The sequence below is a fragment of the Cyphomyrmex costatus genome, unplaced genomic scaffold, assembly GCF_001594065.2.
Source record: "Cyphomyrmex costatus isolate MS0001 unplaced genomic scaffold, Ccosl1.0 scaffold281, whole genome shotgun sequence".
Lineage (NCBI taxonomy): Eukaryota > Metazoa > Arthropoda > Insecta > Hymenoptera > Formicidae > Cyphomyrmex > Cyphomyrmex costatus.
Genome location: NW_017276922.1, coordinates 1553617 through 1575752, shown reverse-complemented (window position 1 = coordinate 1575752; position 22136 = coordinate 1553617). Strand labels below are relative to the sequence as shown.

General features: G+C 31.8%; 1 protein-coding gene across 1 annotated transcript in view; it reads right to left on the bottom strand.

Annotated features, from left to right (window-relative positions):
- The window catches only part of LOC108775093 (dystrophin, isoforms A/C/F/G/H), a 447682-nt gene that overhangs the window by 339806 nt on the left and 85740 nt on the right, over positions 1-22136 (bottom strand). The window contains exon 35 of the mRNA XM_018541369.1: positions 5483-5697. Coding sequence (XP_018396871.1) covers positions 5483-5697 — 215 coding nt within the window. The remainder of the gene's footprint in view (positions 1-5482; positions 5698-22136) is intronic.

Below are 22136 nucleotides of genomic sequence, written 5' to 3'. Positions count from 1 at the left end.
TATAGAATTATATTTAACTTTAATGATCTGTGTGTGTGTGTGTGTGTAGGGGCATTATATACGCATAAATACGAATCTCTTTTCAATAATTAATTCAAAATTAATTTAATCATGAAAACGTAGAAATATTTCTACATTGTTAATCTTTCATAATATGGCTGGAAAACAATGTCTGCTCTCACTATTTTATGCATAATACATATAAGTTCAAACTAGACTCACATATTTTATCACAAGACAAAATATGGAGATCAAGGATCCAATAAGCTGAATACCGTAAAGAGACTCAGTTCCAAATTATTGGAGTGCCGTGGAAACGCGAACACGGGAATTCAGTAGTTCACGAGGAAGCACACACTAACATCGTGTTCGGAGAAGTTTCGAATATGAAATTTGCTCTACATATGACGAAAATTTGCACTACCGTGTATGAACTTTTTTGCCTATATTAACTTTCAGTTCATATTCAAGGAATATGTTTCATCAACCAAAATTAAAATATAAGATAAATAATAATAATAATCAATAAGGCATGTCTCTTCCTAAATTTATTTCTTTATTTCAATAAGCCAACTTAGCTTTTTATTCATTCTAGCGACCTCTCGATTTTAAAATAAAAGTGATACGACCTTTCTTATTTACTAAAAAATTATTATAAAACGACAAAAATAAATAATATATTACAAGGCAAAACAATTAGATTTATAAAAAAAATTACTTCTTCTGAAAGCATCATTAAGTTCTAATTTTAAAATTTTTCCATATAAAAAATAATAACAATTTATTAGATTAAAAAAAATTAAAAAATAGAATACTATTTTAGTCACGTAGAAAGTTAATGCAATTAATGCAAAAATAATAAATAATATATCTTCGATTAAAATATAATCTTGCTGAATTAATATTACATATGTTAACTTAATAAAACTATAGATATTTTACTGTCTCATTCTTCCTTTCCAAACGCTCAAATTTCTAAACTGAACAATTTCCTTGTAATGAATACCACCAAATCTATCATTCATCAGATCATCCAAAATGGATATCCCTAAATCAATATCGAATATCCTAGATAAATTACACTCAATATATCATCTACAGGTAACACAATACGTGTATGTATGTGTGTGTATATGTTTCTATTTACATCACTGACCCGACTGGCACAATCGTTATTTTAACATAATGAACTCCACGCCTCAATCAATGTGACAAGCAACATGTATAAAATAAAAAGTAGTCTATCGTTATGAGACAAAACAGCATTTCATTGGCAACTTGATTCCTGCTCAAGTCTCGTTACCTCGAGGCCTCTCATCGCTTTATGCAAACAGCACAATACTTGTCAGTGCGACAGCATAGCCGGAAATAGAAGCCGGGAGATAGCTATTATGGCGTTAGACTGGCTGGAGTCTGACTGTTGACTCGGCAAATAGGAAAAGCGTACTAGAACCTATGTAATGTTTGCTGAGACGTTAGTAAAAGTTATCTGGACAATAGACAGAGATATTACGTGTTACTGAAAAATATCAAATCCTATAATGTAATTAATCATTAATTGTTAACGCATCCTTTCTCTCTCTATTATAATAAATAAAATAAATTTAATTATAGTATAATGAGATATTAAATACAACATAAAAATATTGGATAAGTATGACATAAGTATACAAGCACTATGTTCGTTCTTCTTGGAAAAAAAAACGTTATATATACATATACATACAAGAATATTTCACCTTTATGAAGAGCACATAAAATGTCACATTTTTTCAAGAAAAACTGTAATGCTACTTTGATATGAGCAAAAAGGTAAAAACATTTTGTAAAATATAAACATAACAGACAAGGTCATAAAAGTTCAAAGAGAATAAATTCTGGAAAAACAATTGGAAAAGATCGCGCTACAAGCTCAGCTTGTAAAGCAAAAATAAAACACCCAAAAATTTTACGATAGTACAGTTATACGTTTATGTCTTGTTCTATGATAAGTATTTTAACAAAAAAAAATTGGTTTTCTTACAAATGACTAACTAAAATAATAAAAACCAGAACAATGGATAGAGAAAGTAGATGTGCTTCGTTAAATAATATCGTACTGTAACAACAAAGATATATTGAAATTTAAAGATCTGTAGAGTATAAGGAGAACGCAGCGAAAACCAAAAAGATATTCTTCGTTCCAGGATATTAACATTTACACGTAAAACTCTGATCACGTAGATCAACGTAGCTACGGCGCCTGCTAAATTAAACTTACTGCGTAAGCCAAGCACGCTTTTAAATTAAATTTTCATGCTATAAAAGACGATAAATTTCCGCTTTGTCGAATCATGAAAGAAGCATCCGATGTGGATACAAAAGCGGAATTTCACTTAATTTATTTTATCATATTTCCTAGATTGTACGCTCAAACTATGTCTGTCACAAAAGAACAGCACACGTACGAAGAGTGAATGAAGATCAGTATGGTGTGAAGGGAACAGAAACCGGCAGAGTAATTCGATAAAATTGACCAAGTTATACGCCTGCATGAACATAGACCCTCTCCCTCCTTGCGCTGTCCACCGTCGTCACACAAATCTAATTCCTATCCCTGATAACCGAACTCGTGCCACCAATTGCAGAATATTCAGTCGAAATTACATTTCTTTTGGCCGTAACGAATTTTTTCAACTTCTAGTCTGCATTCTCTTTCGCGATCGAAAGAGAATGCAGACTAGAAGTTGAGGTCGAGATCCTATGAAGCATGCTGACACGATAAGAAGTTATTGCTGAGACAGCATCAACAATAGATCTGAAAACTCCATCTGCAATTCCAGTGATGACTCTCTTCGATCTCGATGAAGCTATTATTGTGCATCCTGCACATCTTTCGCTTACCGCTCACGTAAAAAGTTTATTGGAATTTATGCTCGGAAATATTGCTGATAATAAAAGACTATTCAAAAAATTTACGAGACTTGAATTAATAAAAATTAATAACATTTACATAAAAATAACAAATAATAAAACAACAAAATATATACAATAAAAATATTTAAAAATATAAACAAAACTTTAAAAGCTCATGTTCAAAAACGTTATAGACAAATAGATTCAGTAAATTATGATTAGTATGCACTTCATGGAATCGATGAGTTGTGAAAGCAAAATGAGAAAGGATTTTTATTATATTACGACAAATTCTTGATAAGAAAAACAAAAATAAAATTATCCAAAAGGACAATATTCTTAGTAACTTCAGGAACTTTTATTATTATTCGTAAAGTTAAAATGTCACACACGAAGCACCATCTGATTACTCTGACAGTTTGACATATACCTAGAAAAAAAAACGTATCTCTCCTATTTCTGTATTCTCGCTACTTCACCACGGATTTATATGTAATTTATGAACCCGTATTCCAGAGAAAGCAGAACTGTGATAACAAAATTTGTACCGCTTTATAAAAACTGCTGCGCATAAACGCAAATGAAATACGAGCGTGAAGAAAATTAATTTTTGGTATGGAAACCTTCATGTGATATTGTCTGTTATTTCAAGTTATTTATTCGCCTATAGTCCTTCAGGTTCTATGTAACGTTGCACACATTCACTGATTGCATTAATATGACATATCACACACACAATATTACGACGGAATATGTACAATATATCATGAGAGAGATATCGACCAGATACATCGCTCTTCTCTCTGAATACTAATTGTAGAAAGCGGATCCAATTTAGCCGACACCTTGATAACCAAGTTAAGACTACTCGCCCATAAGGGACACGCTACTGCACACAGAATATATCGCAATACGCTCGTGAGCTTAATAGAATCTACAACAGCGTTTTAATTTACGTTCTCAAAGAAAACGCTTTTCCATGAGAGAGAACAGGTATGTTACTTTTAGCTGCACTCTTTCTACAAAGCATGTGCGTTCCTGTTTTCCTAAGTTTAAATATACAGATAGACTAAAAAAAGAGTAAGCAAAGAAAAAAAGATCTAATGTCGTACTCGTTAAAGTTCAAAAGGAACAGAATATAATTAAACGTATAAATATAACACAAATATATATATATATATATATATATATATACATCGATTTAATAATACATTATACATAATCCTGTACTTTACATGTAAAAACAGCTGTATTTTTGCGTTTTAAAAGTAGTTTCCTCGATATTATGCAAACCAAAACCAATATGCGTTTCGATATACGTACAAAAAATAGATCGATTTTTTTTTCTTTTTATTTCTGCCGGCTCGACGAATCTTCCGAAAAATATACAACCTCCCACATATATAGTTATTTAACATATTTTTTTGTCGACATTGGAGACATGCTACCGTAGGAATCTAGAAACGCGCGTTACGTTACCATATTCTCGTCAGTCTCTCTCCGCACTCGCGTAATTTATGCGCTTTAATTAGCCAAGATGCCCGAGGACAGGCAAGCTCTTGCCGTTATCGTAACTCCGCCATTTTCGGCGACGCGAGAAAACGACGGAAATTAACATTGCGAACTTCACGTTTTGTTCAAAGAATAATATCTTGTAGAACAGGTACATCTAAAGAACAACGTACTTAAATTGCAAGAAAAAAAGAATTAAAATAAATCGAACCCGAGTAAAAATAAATCGTAAAACGTTCGAGAACCCTTTATTAGAAATATTTCCATCCCCTCGTAGCAACACCGGAGTAATCAAATCGATACCTTCCAATCGGATTCCGAAGATAACCGAGCAGTAATTATTATCTGTTACTTGAGCATAACGATATTAATTCATCAAATTGTTAATTTTGTCGATGGCATGTAAAACACATTCCAAAAGTGAATAAAAACAAATATAAGAAATAAAATTTTACTTGAAAGAAATAAAGCTTTACTCTTGCAAGCTGTTATCGTGTGTTACATTATTATAAACATATACCTATACGTTGTTTACAATATTATTCATATAATACGCTTAATCTAAGGTTTTATTATCCTCAAGCAAACTTGGCATTAACTTGAAAATAATAGAACTTCAGATCAAAAAGCGATGCTACATGAGTAACACAGTAATAATTAATGGGTATATGCGTATACAATGATATAAATAATATTAGTCTATAAATGCAAATTTTATCTATGTGAAATACATAAAAGCATATAAAACAAAAACTAATCCTATGTAATGGAAAAGATATAAAAATTGCTATAATCGTTCAATGTAACAAATATTTTCAAATTATATACGGACAAAGACTTTCCATTAGTTCAACATTAGTTCGTGTATTATACAATAATTTATAATTGTAAATCTCTAATATTAAAAAAATATATAAAATTTTAATTAATAGAATCTAAATAGCAAATAAAATAGCAGAATACACAAACTCGGATAAATGTCAAATATATTTTTTTGTTTTTTTTAATTGTAAGTGTATTTTTTACTATTATTACCTTGATAACTTCACGCACGCGTATAAGTAAGCAGGCTTACCTGAAGCACTGATTTATCGAGTTCCGCAACGAGGGTGGAAGCTGAAGTAGAGGGTGAAGGTGAAGACGAAGCCGAGGAAACGGAGGCAGACGGGCTGCTAGTTGCTACGGGGGTCGACGGTGACGAGGGGGCAGGAGAGGGTGACAGCCCCCGAGAGCCCCCTGCAGCTGCACCCGCCGCCCCCGGTGCTGCGGTGCCTACACTCCTTTCCACTTCTGTAACACGGAAACAAAACCATATCTCCATTAGAGCGTGGCGTTGTGTCGTAAAAGTCGGCAGGCCGTATCTCCTGCGGCCGCCTGCCGACGTGACGAAAATTGATGCGTTCTCAGCGCATCAGGAAGCAAAGCGAATATTCAGACATCCGTTTCAACGGCGCTTCCGTGTTGTACCATGCATACATCGAATTATCGATCAATCGAGCTTATCAACGATAACGATTGTCACAAGTCACGCGCGATTGAAAAGCGATGTGGCTATCGACACATCGGAGGTCCGAGTTATTAAATTTTCAATTGCATTTGTAGCTAAACGAAGACACTACTAATACATATAAAAAATATCCTAGAACGATCTCAAAATTATTTACCTATCATTTTCTAACCGATGTCTATTTTACAAAAGAGAATGCGTCGTTTTATGAATGTGTTGAGTGTCTCTACATACATCCATGTACAAAATTTTTCTTCTTATTTCATAAAATTCATGTATAAAATAATTCAGAATTCTCCATACATTCTTTTCAATTACACAATACATATATATATATATATATATACACACATATATATACAATATATGTAAAAGTAAATTGCAACAACGACGATATAGGTACTTATAATTCAACTTACAATCGTAACTGCTGCAGAAAAGACTTATTTTGTTGTACAATGTTTCGCCTTACGTTTTTCGTGAAAACTGGTAATTTTCCAGTCGACCCGTTGTTGCTGTGTATTCTTTCTCACGTGCGGTGACACAATAAAACAGGAAAAGAAAATTCACTCAGGGAGCGTAAGATAGAGAGAAAGAACCGAGACAAAATGGTTTCGAGGCACGTACCGAAGGATGCACGGTCAATTCATTGAATAGGGAAGTAACTTTCATAGTTTATAAGTTTACTCGCTTCACATCCTCCCGAATCGAGTCGGAGCGAGATCATGGCGGATCTCAGGTGAACCCTACGCAGAGTCGCCGAAGACGAGCTTAATGCCCGTCTCTAATGTAATTGAAAACTTTCGTAAATGCTTTTTCCTACCCCTCGATTTGTAATCCTCTTCTACTAGCGTTTAAGCGCTACTTAATGGTGCGTCAATCAGTAATGACATGAAACTCTGTTTATTTTCTTCTACAATATTTATACTATAAGTGTTTGTATACATATAAAAATCAAAACGGTAAATAGTTTGCGATTATTCATGATGTTAATTTGCGTCAATTGTGGCATTAAAATAATGTAATTACTAAAAATGTTCAAAGATGTTTATATAAATTTGAAAAGAAATTAATATTAATTGCATTTATTAAAATTTCTGTACTGGAAAAAGCCTTGTTGTAATTGAAATTCACATAGATTTAACCAAAAAGATACACACAAATCAAATCGATTATAGTTAATCTATTAAACATCTTAGTCAAGGTAATAAAAAAATCAATTATGACAACCACAGAGTATTCATCTGATTAAAATTTGATATGCTTATACTTTTTGTTGATACAACCAGAACATTTTTCTCTGTGTAAAATTATCTTGAATTATAACGTTAAAATGTATTTCATATTGTCACGATATATTTTAAAATAAATAAGATTTAGTACATAAAATGACGCTTGTGATCAATAAAGCGGGCTTGTAAAATATATCAAATATGTTGTAATTAGTCATATAATATATTCCTGACGTACAAATGTTTATATAGCGTACGTATTTATAACAAACTAAAATGGAAGTCTGTGATAATTTTAAGGCGTTATTAAGCGCAATTATTATCATAAAAGAAATAAATCTAATCAATATTGTAAAAATTGTAACATTTACATGCCGTGAATTCTATAATCTAAAATAAAAATCGAATTGTAAATTGCATAATAAAATTACTAAAAATGTTATGAACACTAACTTTGGTAAGCTAAGAAATACGAATAATTTTATTTCGTCTATTGCAGCATTATTATTTAAGCATATTTTCTACAATGAATCGTAAACATGCCGTAACTCTAAAATTGCCTGTATAGAGATCGTAACTTATGCACGAAACTGCCTCGGTCCAGTTTTACAGAAGCTATTATATTTTTACTCATAGACTTTTAACACCAACGGGTACTATCTCAACGATTCGTTATATCACCAATTTATTACAGATTTTTGCTGCATTGTCTAAAACCGACAATGAGGCAAAAAAAAAGTACGAAAATAGAGTGAGACAAAAAGTTAACAAAAAAGTAGAAGTAGACAATGGAATGGCGAGTAAATTATATTTGGCACTAGAAGTCAGTCTATCCGTATAATTACTCACAAACCGCAAAACCTAAATGAAAAAATATTTTTCCCGCTCCAACGGTATTTCTCAGCGCGTTCAGTGAACTTCGAGAACAAGCTGTACATTAGCGATAAAGCACTTTGTCGACAAGGTCGAGACAATCAGTGGGCGAACGGTCCTACTAATTCAACGCGAAAGCAGTTATGTAAACGTACTGCGAAACATTCGCCGTGAAATCTCAAGGATATCGTCTGCCTTTAGAGGTTCAAATTTCTACACGTTCCATCTCGTCCACTCGCACAAATTGTGTACATACAATTTGCAAAGTTGAGAACCGTACAAATCTCCACCAAAGCAGTTCAACTTCCACGGACGAGATAGCTATCCTAATTTGAAGACTGCCTCGTGTATTTTTGCGTCCGATAAATTGGATTAAAAATTGTATTAAATGCAAATAAACGTAAAATGTTTATATCATTAATGAATATAGAATAAAGATAAACAAATAATAAAAAAATTATCAAATATTATGCGTATCGATAGTATAACTCAAATAGTAGTTAAAAATTTGACTATATGTATTGTTATAAAATAAACGTAATTTTTAAAAATAAACACAATTTTCAAGTCATAATTTAAAAAAATTATTATCGTTAAACGTTCTTTACTTGGTAAAAAATGGCTCTTGTACAATTAATACATAGAGATTTGTTACTGTCACAAAAAATAAAAGTTTAAATAACAAGAGTGTGAATAAACAGAATTATGAGAAGATAATATATATCAAACGTAATAATAGGAAATTCGCCATACATGTCGCATATTAGCATACTAAAGAATCATATGCCATATGTTAAATACATGAGTGCACGTATATACTGAATTTCACAAGAGAAGAGAAGGAACTTAATACAGATAAGACACACAGGCCTCGGTGCATAAACCACAGAGCGTTCACAAAGTTCTGTCATAAGTCGTCGCAACTTCTAAGCCCTATACATGCTGGAGTTACATAGTCTCTGTAGCGGTTGGATGAATTACGATACACGCTAAATACATAATAAGCACAACGGTGCATACTCGGTCTCGCTTCAGCCCTATCAGATTGTAGTAAGCAGGAGAAAAAATCCGATTAATCAAAAAAATTGATCTACGCAAACTTTATACAAACTCCATCGCAAGTACTATCAAAAAGTATCGTACAAACGATGATACATACTGATTCTGCACAAAATGCGTATACTTTTCTTCTTCCTTCAAATTCTCACGTGTCAAATAATCATCTTCCGTTCCGCGCTAAATATGAATTTTACTCTAACATAACATTGCCCTTACACATTTAACTATCCATAACTTATTCATAAATATTCAACTATTCTTAATTTATTCATAGATATTTCTTGCACGCACTCGTATGTTACAGAAAACTTTGGTGTAAGAATAAAATATCGTATTCTTATATAAGGTGTTAAAATATAAAATCAAAAGATTTGTATTGCAATAAATGTAAAAATAATATCTTCAGAAAAACACATGCATAAGTCTTTAAAGAATAATATGTAAATTATAAAGATCTCTCTTTGGTATGTATTTTCTGTAACAAGAATTTATTTTTAAAGAAATAAGCTGCAATTAAAAAGCTTCTATGAAATTTGATATTTTTATGAAAAGGAAATTTTGAAGTTTAAAAGGCGGCTGGCGTTTATTCTCTTATTAATTTAGAAAGCGTAACGCAAATGATACTACCTGATGCTGCACGGCATGGAGGAAAATGGTTGAAGAGGACATTCGTAACACTTGTCGCTGCAGCAGCTGCTAGGAGCGAGTTATTACTCCCGTAACAACGGCAACGAGGGTGGACCGTTTCCGATGCCACATGACGAGTATAAATCATATAGTTATCGATTATCCAACATTTATGCGTACCAAAATTAAAAAAGCACATCAAGAGACAAGTGTTTGATTTGTGACTATAAAGTAAATAAATTACCTAGTTACATAGTTTATCCGAAGAGAAAATAACCGGTCCTTAGACATACAAAATTTTCAAATATAACGAAGTCATTAATTTTCCATGCGAAAACAACATTGCAACTTGGAATAAACATATGAAATATGTGTACTTGAAAACTCGAAATGAGCAACGGAATCACCAACAGAAGCAACAGAAGCTCATTAAATACGAAGTGTACGGGATAATAAACGATCTGTGAACGCGCACGCGCGGGAATCGAACGATAAATCTTTGACATAACAGTGATGTCTTATCGGAAAAAAAAAAAAAGCTTTTCACACGATATATCCGACGAAAAAAAAACACGTTTTCTCGAATATGAAGTCAGCTTGCAGTAGTGATCGATTGAATAGATCGCTACAAATCTTGCAGCAAGTGTATTCAACGTTCAACATAATAGAAGTGCAATTTTGTCCTGTTCAATGTGGTTAAGCTAGATCTGAATAGCTTAACGAGATTTATGGAGTTCTTTCATTACTTTTTCAGAACGAGGTTAGAGAAGTAATCGGATTCTAAATTAAAGACTCGTTCATTGAGTACGCTTCTATTCATTTCAACTTATTCTACTAAATCTCTTAGTTACCAGACCAGAGTTATTTTCTTATTCGTAATTACCAGCTTTTGTGGTATCTTTATAATCTTAATCACAGCTTTTCTTACATCTCGTCTTATACTATGTAATCTTACTTACCCATTTAGGGCAACATGATATAATATAATACATAACTTGTAATATAAATTCAAACGTTACTCTTGCAAAAATATGTAATTTGTTTGAGAAATATTAATTTCGCAATTTTTTGCAATTTAAAAAAATATAACTTTGTTATTCCATCTAATATTTGATCCAATTCTTACAACCGTAACAAGTAAATATTTTTAAAGAAAATCCAAGATGAATTGCGAGTATAATAGAAACATTCGCGTACATATCTATAATACCAACGACGAAACGAAAGACGCCATGTCAATATTTTTGCAACGGTATAAAATCTCATTGCTTGAAAGTATCATATACACGGATTTATACGGTATAAAGTAGAGGAGGAGTGATTCAACTCAGACCGTCGCCGTTGAAGTAGAAATCCCTTGTTAGGCTGCTACAACGAAGCGAGGCGAGACAAACGTCGCCGCGGGATGACCCGCCGTGAAAAATAGGACGAATTTACAGCAGGAAGCATCAATTCTCTCCGTGGCAGCAGTTTTATTCCAGCAAGACCATGGAGGGAAGGAAGGAAAGCACACGAATACTTGGATCTCTTCTCCTGGTACTACGGAGGTGAAAAATAGGAAAGACGCGTTGCGAACACGGCTTAAGCGTCCGTCTGTCCGCCTGTCTACCAGGGATAAGTGATGTGACAGTACAACGGAGATGCGAAGGGAAAGGCGGAATGGCAGGAGAACGGCCGTATAGCAGCAACACGGGGGAAGAAGCGAGGATGGGTCGTGTGAATGAGAGTGATGGATTGCATGCCACCATCCACTGACACTCTTCCACCAAAGGGCAGGTCGCCCATTGTACTGCGGAAACCGGAACCCACAACTTGTGCCGTCTACATTTCCGGTCGGCTGAACGACGATCCAATCTGAACGGCAGCGCGAATCCGTGTCTTTCCTATCGAAGAGTCTTCGACCGAGTATCACTGACAATGTGCGGTTTACGTAAATCTGGGCTTATTCGCGTCTTCTCTCTCTCTCTCTCTCTCTCTCTCTCTTCCTAGATTACCAATCTTTACTTTCTGAACTATTCGTATTTCATATAATATAAGCAAAGAATAAGAAATCATGTAATTAGAATTTCTTTTTAGGGGTTGCTAAGTAGTGAAAATAAATTTAATATACATATATAATTTAACGACACGCTACACATAAATTAATCAATATAGTGAAATTTATATCGCCAAATAAATTCACGATATCCATAAATAAGTTTCACGAGAGTACAAGAAAAAATAAGATAATCTTAAATCATAATTAAGAAATAAATATTCGCCGCTTACTCTCAAAGGTCAGAAATACCAAAAGAGACCATAATACTTGACAGTAATTTTAACCGATAAAAATAAACGACGAAGTTAAGGAAAAGCGGAAGAAAGAAACGAAAAGGAACGAAAAAAAATAAAAACATCTCGCTGCAAACATTGTTGCCAATTAGCTTGTAGCGACTCGAGACATAATTAAATGTGTAAGACAGCAAGAAGTAGAACAGAACAGTTAGGAATTCTCGACATTCATTAGATTCGTTAGAACAATATTTATATTTTACTGAATTTATATATATAAATAACAGTTATATATGTGCATATTATGTAGTCGAATTTTGAATCTATCAAAAGTTAGTTCATAAAGAAATTTAATTAATCAAAAAATTATTCGAAGTATACTCACTCTTATTCATATATTAGTTAAAATTTTGTGACAATATATTTAAGTTATACAATTTCAAATAATATATGAACTAAGAGTGATTTTGTGAGTTAGTTTAAAAATAATACATAAAAGCTTCATAAAGGAACTTGTGTTGAACCGATTCGTAAGCATACAAGACAATACGATAAAAATATTCCTGTTGCGTAGAGAAAATTATTAATATAATTGAGTTTAATAAAAAACAAATGAAAAAATGTAAATCATGCAATGTAGCTATACGACGTTTTAATTCAAATTATGCGAACGCAACAAGAATAAGTTAATGCTCCTGAATACATACAGGCACATTATTACTTTATCAAATTATTACAAAATGTATAAATTCTGATTTATTTGTTTATTCCTATTAGTATCACAAAGAGAATATTGCGTATCCGTGAAATAATTAAAATAGTTACGAGAACTCTGGCTAAAAAAATTATTATCTGGAATCCATGTAGAAATTCATCGACAAGATTGAAACAAATGTGCATTAATGGATATCGCGGATTATCGTAATAGCATTAAATCGATAAAATCTGAACGAATAACGTATCAAGATTGAAATTGAAAGATTTCGGCGAATAGAGATAAACCGAATTCTTTTCCTTATCGTAACAAAGCTACAGTAATAGAACTGAAATTATTTATATTCAATCGTATGGGCAGTTTTATTTATAATCAATTGAAAAAGTGGGATCTAAAAAATAATATAATAATTAATGCGTTTAAATAAAACCACGTTTATGACTAGCTTAATATTATAAACTACGCTGATTATAAGAACTACAATGGATTTACAAAAAAATCTCATGAATGAGGGCTATAACAAATATAATAACTAATTTAATCGCGTACATGAGCGAAACCTGTTTTCGGCTTCAATAAAAGTCGTTAAGTATTCTGCCAAAGGTAGAAAAAGGGAAGTACCGATGCCCCCTCTCTGTGAAACCATCATGGCAAAGGACGAATTAATCTGGCTTCACGTAGAGGGACCTTTTCTACCCCACGTTTTCGATGTAATTGAATCTCTCGTCTTTGCCAAGGCAATTGTACCATACCCCTCTTCCCGCCAATCTAGAGTTGCTCTCTTACCGCGAGAAATTAATCTTCCTTTCTACTAGTACGATTCCATGATCGGTGAGAAAAAAACAAAAGTAATAGAGGTCTATAATTCGACTCTGAACCGAGCACGAACACGAGTTTTCTCGCGTTGGTGCCGATTAAAGGTGAATTAATCAAACGGTGTTTGTCGAACAATTAAGGTCAATTTTACGATCAAAACGCATTCACAATCGAAACCAAACGACTCTTGCTATTTAAATAAACGATCAATTATACCATTATTTGACTACGCAAACTAATTTGTATCAAAATACTAATTAAGCAAGCTATAAACATAGTTCTCATTTATATGTTATCGATTATTCATTTGTTGTACATATAGGTATTTGATACCTAAACATGATTATATTTTAAAAGAAAGAACTAATAGATATAAATATATATACTTTTCTCTTGCATATAAAAAGATTATCAACATTTTATCTTTTATTTATTCATTAAAATATTCATTATTCTAATATTTATTCTAATAATATAACGCCATTTTTATAGAAAATAACGCGTTTCTATATAAATATAATAGTACATTATTCGCAAAAAAAAATTATTATATTTAACAAAGAGATTGCACAAGTAACACGAAATACGCTGGATAAAGAGGAAAGCAACATCCAAATTCCATTAAGCCTTATCATATTAGGATAATAGGATTGCTCTTATTACAGTCTCCTCGAACCAGGATTTCTGTTTATCAGCTCAAGACACTCCTTCCTCATTCTTCCAACTATATTCTCTTTCCGCAAAAAAGATCGAAAATGATGACGAAAACAGAGAGGTAGAGCAAAGAAGCAAACGAGCAAATGAAAGTAAGAAAGAGAGAGAGAGAGAGAGAGAAGGCAAGATGGACGAAGATGAAGAAAAATTACTTTCGAGACAAAACGTGACGGCAATACCAGAACGAAGATTGTAAAATACCGACCACGCTTAAATATTAGACGCCATGTAAACGAAAGTTTATCGACAGCTGGTGCTCCGTTTAAAAAATAAGGTAACCTGGATATATATTTTTTTTTTAGACAAATTACGGAATCGTGATTGCTGTCTATAAAATTAACTAGATATTAGAATATTCCAAAGTTGCGTTAATAGGCAGGACCGAATAATTATCATATAATTATAACTTGAACAGAAGCATCAAATTTACAATTATAATAATGTAGAGTATTCGCCCAACATTTCGTAATTATTTTCAAATAATCCTTAACTATATAAAAGAAATAGAATCGTAAGAAGTTTCATTGAAAAGTATATTGGCTTTAAATAATTTGCCGATCGTGCTCAAAAATATTTTCCTCCTCTTTGTCGAAAAGGAATATAAATCGTGTGCTTAAAGAAGTGGTCTGCAGCCGCGAAGATTCTCTTGTAAAGAAGATTACGCTGCCAAGGACTTTCCTCATTTTTCGCTGCAACGATCCACACAAATTAACATATTCATAAGATATTTATCAAAGATTCTCTTTGACGCTCGTTACTTAAATATGTTACTCTGGCACAACAGACAACTTTTTTTCTTTATTTCATCCCATAAAAATTCAGTGTCCTGTCACGACTGTCACCGACGCTTTTAAAGGAATAAAGATACAAAACCTATGTATAAATATCACCATAAAGTACTGAGAAAATAAGTGAATATATTTTAATATATAAAATTTTTTACACGAATTATGATGATAATGTTCAAATCCATTTTTTCTTAAATATGAATCCTCGAGCATAGTCTTTATTACATGTTTACGAGTGCGCTGGATATATTATTACAAGTTTTCTCGTATTAACAATCTCTCAAGTAAGCAATCGTCTTAAATAGCCGAGTATAACTAAGTGAATGCTTTGTTACACTGGCATGAAATTCTCCTTGATGTCATATGCCTAATTCTGAAATGCATATTGATACAACACATAAGAGTTATATATATGCTTCACGGGAATACGCCACATATTTGTCATGAGATAGAGAGAGAGAGAAAGAGAGAATCTCTATTCTAATACAGTCCATTGATTTCATTGTCATAGCAAATTCGCAAGAATATACCACATTGTGTGTTTCCTCGACAAAGCTGATATATTACAATTGACAAAAAGATCATCGAAGTGCTATTTGCATAATCGCGTTTCAACTTTACTGCACTTATTAACTATATATTAGTTATAAATATATATTTATATTTTTCATAATATTCACTTCGAAAAAACTAACCGATTGGATGTTTTAGCCTCTAAATGTATGAGCATGTATAAAAAATGTCTTATATTTTGATCTCTAGAATATAATTATAATACATTAAAAACTCATCAAAATTAGAGAATATTTCCCTACATTTTTTATTGATGTCTATTTTTATTCAAACGAGAATTACACTTCATATATCAGTAAATAATAAATTATCGCTTAATTTTGTTCCGAATGATTCCTGTTTTTACTCCATTAATTCTTTAACTTAAAATTTGACAAAAATAACAAAAAACGATAAATTTATAACTATATTTTATTGATTATGGTATAATGATTATGCCAATTTAATAAACATATATTTCGATCGACTAATCTTACTTCGCAGCAATCGTCTTATTCTGAATGTACCGCATCTTTATCACATCTGTCGGTATCGACGTAGTCGTAAACTTCAGATACGAACAAGATCACTGAAGCCCCCTGCCTGAACGGGATTCCTTTAGTAAAAGCTCTGACTCCTAACAAGCACGCGAATTACGAAGTTTACGACATCGACGTTTATTCGTGGACGAAGTTGTTGTGTTGCAACAGCACTTCAATTAGCTCCCTCAAAGACAGATTAAAGACGAGCATACATACAACAAAAATACGCATATCAGGGTTACCTAATTATTTAGAGTAGCATAAATTCGTTAATGCATAAAATAATCATCAAATTCAATATATATATATATATATATACTTGTTTATTGCGATGGCACACTGTTATCGTTTTACGTGTTGATTAAAAAGCCACTTTACCAATTTAATTTTCCACGCTACAATTAATAATTTAGTTAATTTTATTTTAATTATAATGTTTATTTTCTGCAAAAACGCTTTGAGTGTATTAAGTTGCATCCAAATTAAGCAACTACGCGAAAACAAATGAATCGGTATTCGCAATGCTGTTCAGTCATTAAAACAAGTTGTTTATTCGTATCTTGATCCGATTCTAACTTCAAAGTACATAAATTAAAAAATTAAAAGTTAAAATCTCCACGAATAATTAAACATAATGTAAGATGTCGATATTATTACTAAAATATATTTTCAAAGTATAATAATAAAAATAAAAAATTTATAATATCGCGCGCATTTGAATATTAATTGTTAATATAATAAATTCAATTAACAATCGCGAAGGCAATATACAATTGCTTAAAATGTCAATTTTATTCAAGTGATGAATTACACGAAAGAATTAATATTATTTACTTAGTAGTAACTCATAATAAAATAGTGATCTATATAAAATGTGTGTTATTTATATACATATATGAATACATATTTCATTTCCCTTCTACGACTTTTGAATAATATTTTCAATTCCAGATATGCTTTCTTGCAAATCATTAGAAAACAGCTAATTGTAAAAGTAGCAAAATCTCTAAAAATCAATTCAAAATCTCTAAGTAGAGATGCGCTTATAAATCATGAGATATAATACATACACTTTTAGCAAAAGTATAAAAAAAATCGTTCTTATAGTACTCTCGTAAATAATTACAGAAATCGCTGTGTATAATATTTTTATCTCACATAAAGTGTATTTTTCCTATTTCACTATCTATCTTGCGTCAAGCTTTCTTTATATATACAACAAACTATTCAAAAATACATACGCGGTTTTATTAATATTATCGAATGTATATATATTGCCTGACATGCTATATATTATCGTGCGACGACTATGGACCAAAAAATCCTGCTACGATCAATAAAAATTTTTACAGCTCCATCTATGTGACGAATGATATTATTCATCACGAATTTTCTAGTAACCAATAAATAAATAGAATTACCTTTTATGGAAAATATCTATGTATAATTTAATTTAACGAAAAATGATTTATAAATTATAAAAAGTTCGTGTATATGCAATATTTATATTAAATGAAACAGAAAAGCCAATAGCGATTCCAATTTTAACCGCAAAAATTAATTTCTTATCAACAAAATAGTTTTTATCGGTAAAATTATTTGTAAATGTTTATATAATAATAAGTTTATATTAACTGAAGTATATAATATGTGCAAACACAATATCAATTCAAACATTATGCCGATAAATATATGGAAGTTATTTCTCTCTTCATTGCTAAAAACCTTCATTGCTAAGATTGAAAACTCCTATTACAGTTAAATTCTTTTTTTATCGTTTCTCCTCTTGTAAATCTCGAGTATATCACGTTCGTCAATCTTGTTATTTTCTTCAACTTTAATTAAACCGATAATCTTGCAATTCATCGATCAGCATTCGTTCGCTGATAACAAAAGCGAAAATAGATCAAAAGCAAAAATGTGAGCAAAGGCACGCTACTCGAATCGTGCTTTGTACTCCGAACGATATATATTATAGGTAACTGATATATATCTTCAAATCACATACAGATATTTTGTATAAAAAGCTAGATAAAAAAATCTTTTTCACATCTTTGCAATAATGATTTTAATTGATCGGACAATTTTGTAATTAATAAAGAAAGAAAGTCAAAGTAAAATAAATAAAATAAACACCATACTAAATTGAGAAAAACAGTAACCAAGTACTATTAATGTACAATATTGAAACAATTATCATTAATTAAGAATTTACCTAATAATTTATTCAATAATACATTTTTCAAATTAAAAATTGCCATCTTGACAATACATGTTACCGTAAATATGCAGTTGCGGAGACTTGGAAACGTAACACTAAATGCATATGTCTTTCTATTGATCATATATCGAAGTATATGACAGCTATAATTTAAATCTGGAAAATATTAAAGAGATAAAACCGCATTCGAGTCGATATTATCTAAGTTCAATATCAGATGCGGGGCATACAAATGGCTGGAATGACACTGTTGCTATATTTGATAGCAAAGAATTCGGTGTTACGGCATGTCGCGATAGGGTTGGGCAGACGGTGCTTTTAGTTTACGAGTCTCGTTACTACTTTATCGTGTGTGTCGAGATCGATAACGTTCTCGCTATAACGATATATTTCCCGCCGGTGATCCGCGCGCGGTAGCTTCGATAAATCCTGACGTACGATGCCTTCCTTCGTACTTCGTCATTCTCCACCGCCCCTTAACCCCTATACTTTTTTCCAACCCTCTTCGCCGCTACGTCGCGATATCCACGAGCGTGCTTGGACTTTAGATCAAATTTTTCTTTTTTTCATACGTCCCTACGTCTCGCGCAGTGAGCATTTAGACGCATTGCGATGAGATGGTAGTAAAGAAATTAAAGAAAATATTACTTTTCCTCTTACCACTCTTTACATCTATAGAAAGCACAAATAAAACGAAAAAAATATGAAGGAAATTAAAAGGAGGGAGAAGAGAGAGAGAGAGAGAGAGAGAGAGAGAGAGAGAGAGAGAACATCGTAAAATTTCTTTTTTTCTCCGTAATATAAATTTCGATAATTTTTATGTACTTGGTGCGTTAGTTCACGGTTACGTTTACTCGGAACTTTCATCGAGTACATAAAGGATGAGAATGAATAAAGGTACAGAAAAGTTAGCATGGGAAAACATTAACTAATTTGCAATCGACTATTTTATCAGTAGAAATAAAAAAGTTTTACGCGAAAACTGACCAAATTATTTGCACAAATATCAAGAAAAAGAATAAAACGTATAGATATATGATTTAAACTGAACAGACGAAAGCAAAAAAACTTCTTTAATCTGCAGTTCCTCTGCAGTTTCTCTGTATCAATGCAAGGAATCGTGAAACTTTACAGACATTGAGATTCGCAGTAAAAATATTTCAATCAATTTGAAGTCGATAATCCAAATACGGTTAGTTATGTTAGCGATAATTATCACAAACTAATTACAACAATTGTCAGAAAAAGATTCGCGTAAGAAACTTTGAAAATTGCAGTTGCTTAATGTATCCAACTATGGAGTGAAAATAAATTGCTCTTTCAAAGCAGCTATTCTCTGCTTTTCGGCGAGACATAAAAAAATCTATTAAGCAGCTGCGAATATTTAATAACACTGAGAAGAAACTTTTTCTCACTGTATGAACTACGGTAATCTTTTTTAAACTAAGAATATTATTCATCAGAGAGAAGTATTATACATATATATGTATATATACGAGTATATTGTACAGTATACAGTATACGCGTTTAAAGTTAATTTACATATTTAACTATTTATTTTGATTGCTATATAATTAATGTTATTTTGCTTATATAATATATGTATTATATATAATGTCATAAATTTTTTGCAATTATTTATACTCTTTTTAATTTTAGGAATTAATTCCATTCTGCGTACAAAACCAAAATCATTTAACTGTATTATTCGTTTTATTCGAATTCAACAGCGATGATTCAGCTTCATTCGCAATAGGTAGGTAGGTAATGCATCGTCGCCCTTGCGATCTGAAACATTAACTACCCAATCCGCCGTTCACATGCGTTCTGTCTGAGTGAACCGGAGCTAAATATCGGCCAGATAGCCACAATAAAACCGTTCGCACGTTTCACATTCCCGTGCGATTTCAAACACGTATCAACGCGCGGTACACCCGAGATTGTACGCGGCCGTAATACAGACCCCCCCTCGTCGTGTACAGATATTAAACTGTGGTCGTTCATATCCGCGTGGTGTGCACCCAACAGTGCACGACATTAACAAAATTCCAACGAATCCCGTTGTCACCGCAAAAAATCGAGTAGCATTGCCGAGAGCAAACCAGATTAAAATGGAACGCGAGAGAGATGCAGATTAATTTTTTGAGATTTTCATACGTCGTATATTGTCCTTTAACCTGCAATGACATATGCACATGACTTTTTTATTAGATTACTAATAACGAAAAGAAACATAAATTACATAAAACACACAACCAAAGCTTTTACCAAGTTTTATCATAAAAAATTTTAATTAATTATAGAACCATTTAAAAATGAAAACAGAAAATTTAAAATTTAAAATGTTTGACTTTAAAATATTCTAATAAATTTTAAAATTATAACGTTTAAATAATATTTCACGCATATTGAGCAACAATTATTATAAATTATAGAACTAAAAAAGAGCACAATTTTAACCATAAATTACAACATATAAAACCGAGATAAATATTACAGAACATTGTTATCGCGCTAAAATAAAAATTAAATAGACGGAACAAGCTCGACGCACGATAATATTTCTCGAGAAATCTCGTATGTTTAATGATGCTTTCAATTTAATAACACTCTTAGATTAAGCATTTACGACTACACTTGCATAATTATTAACGCGTTGCGTGAAAAGGAGAAGCTTTGGTACAGTAAGTGACACAGGGTGACTCTACCGCGCGCTATTGTCACTTAAGTGATTATCGACATTTAGGCATTCTCAGCTGCTAACAGCAATTTCCGACGACGCGTATGTAATAGCGTGTCTACATCACATACATCTTGAAAGCTCCAAATATACGAATAAATCGAATTACACACCGTTAATATGAGTGCAGCTAACGAGAGTTAACAGTCTGCTATTGCCGAAGACTCATTTAATTGTTTCCAGACGAAGAATTCGCATAAAATATCGCATCACATTTCGCGATCACAGCATAAAAATTCTCGAATATTTTCTTATAAAGTACCATTGTAAAATTTAAGAAGGAATTTTAAACTTAAATAAATAATTGTTATGCCTTTTTTGAAACGTTTACAATTTACAAATCAATAATAAGTTGTCAATAATTAATATTATTCTGATAATATTTTATTTAAACTCCTTAATTAAATCTACAATAATAATTGTTATTATTAAGCCCTTTTTATTATTAATCTTAATAATTAAAGTACAATAAAAAATGTACGACAGATTTAATTAAAAGAGTTCAAATAATATATAAAATTAAATAAAAAATTAAATTCCATCTTTCTTATAAAATCATAGAAGATTCAAATCTTGATTACTAATTTTATACTGCCTTAATTATAAGAGAAATAGATCGCTTGCAAATCGCATGTTTAAATAAATGTGTGCATATAAAATGTTTTTCAAGTTATATTAAGTATGATCGACTTTTGTATTTCAATAAAGAATGTTCTAAAAAGTCTATTAGAACTTGTCGATTGTGTCTACAATGTTATCACTGTGAAACGTAGAATAACGTTATTCCGCAAAGTATCCCGGGTGAGCGTCATTGTCAATTCAAGCCCAATTTAAGTCGAGAAGAAACTTTTAACAAACTTCTATTCTACCACGGAATTGGTAACTACAAGGACAAGCGCTACCAAGTCGGCTACATAAAGTACGAGCATAATTTTAACACCGTAACCGTGACTTTTCTTACACCATAAGAAGATTATAAAGAAAACACTTCTCATTGCAAATCATTAATTAGTAAACAAATTCAAAGAATGTGACACATTTGGCAATAGGAATGTTCAATCGAATGATTACC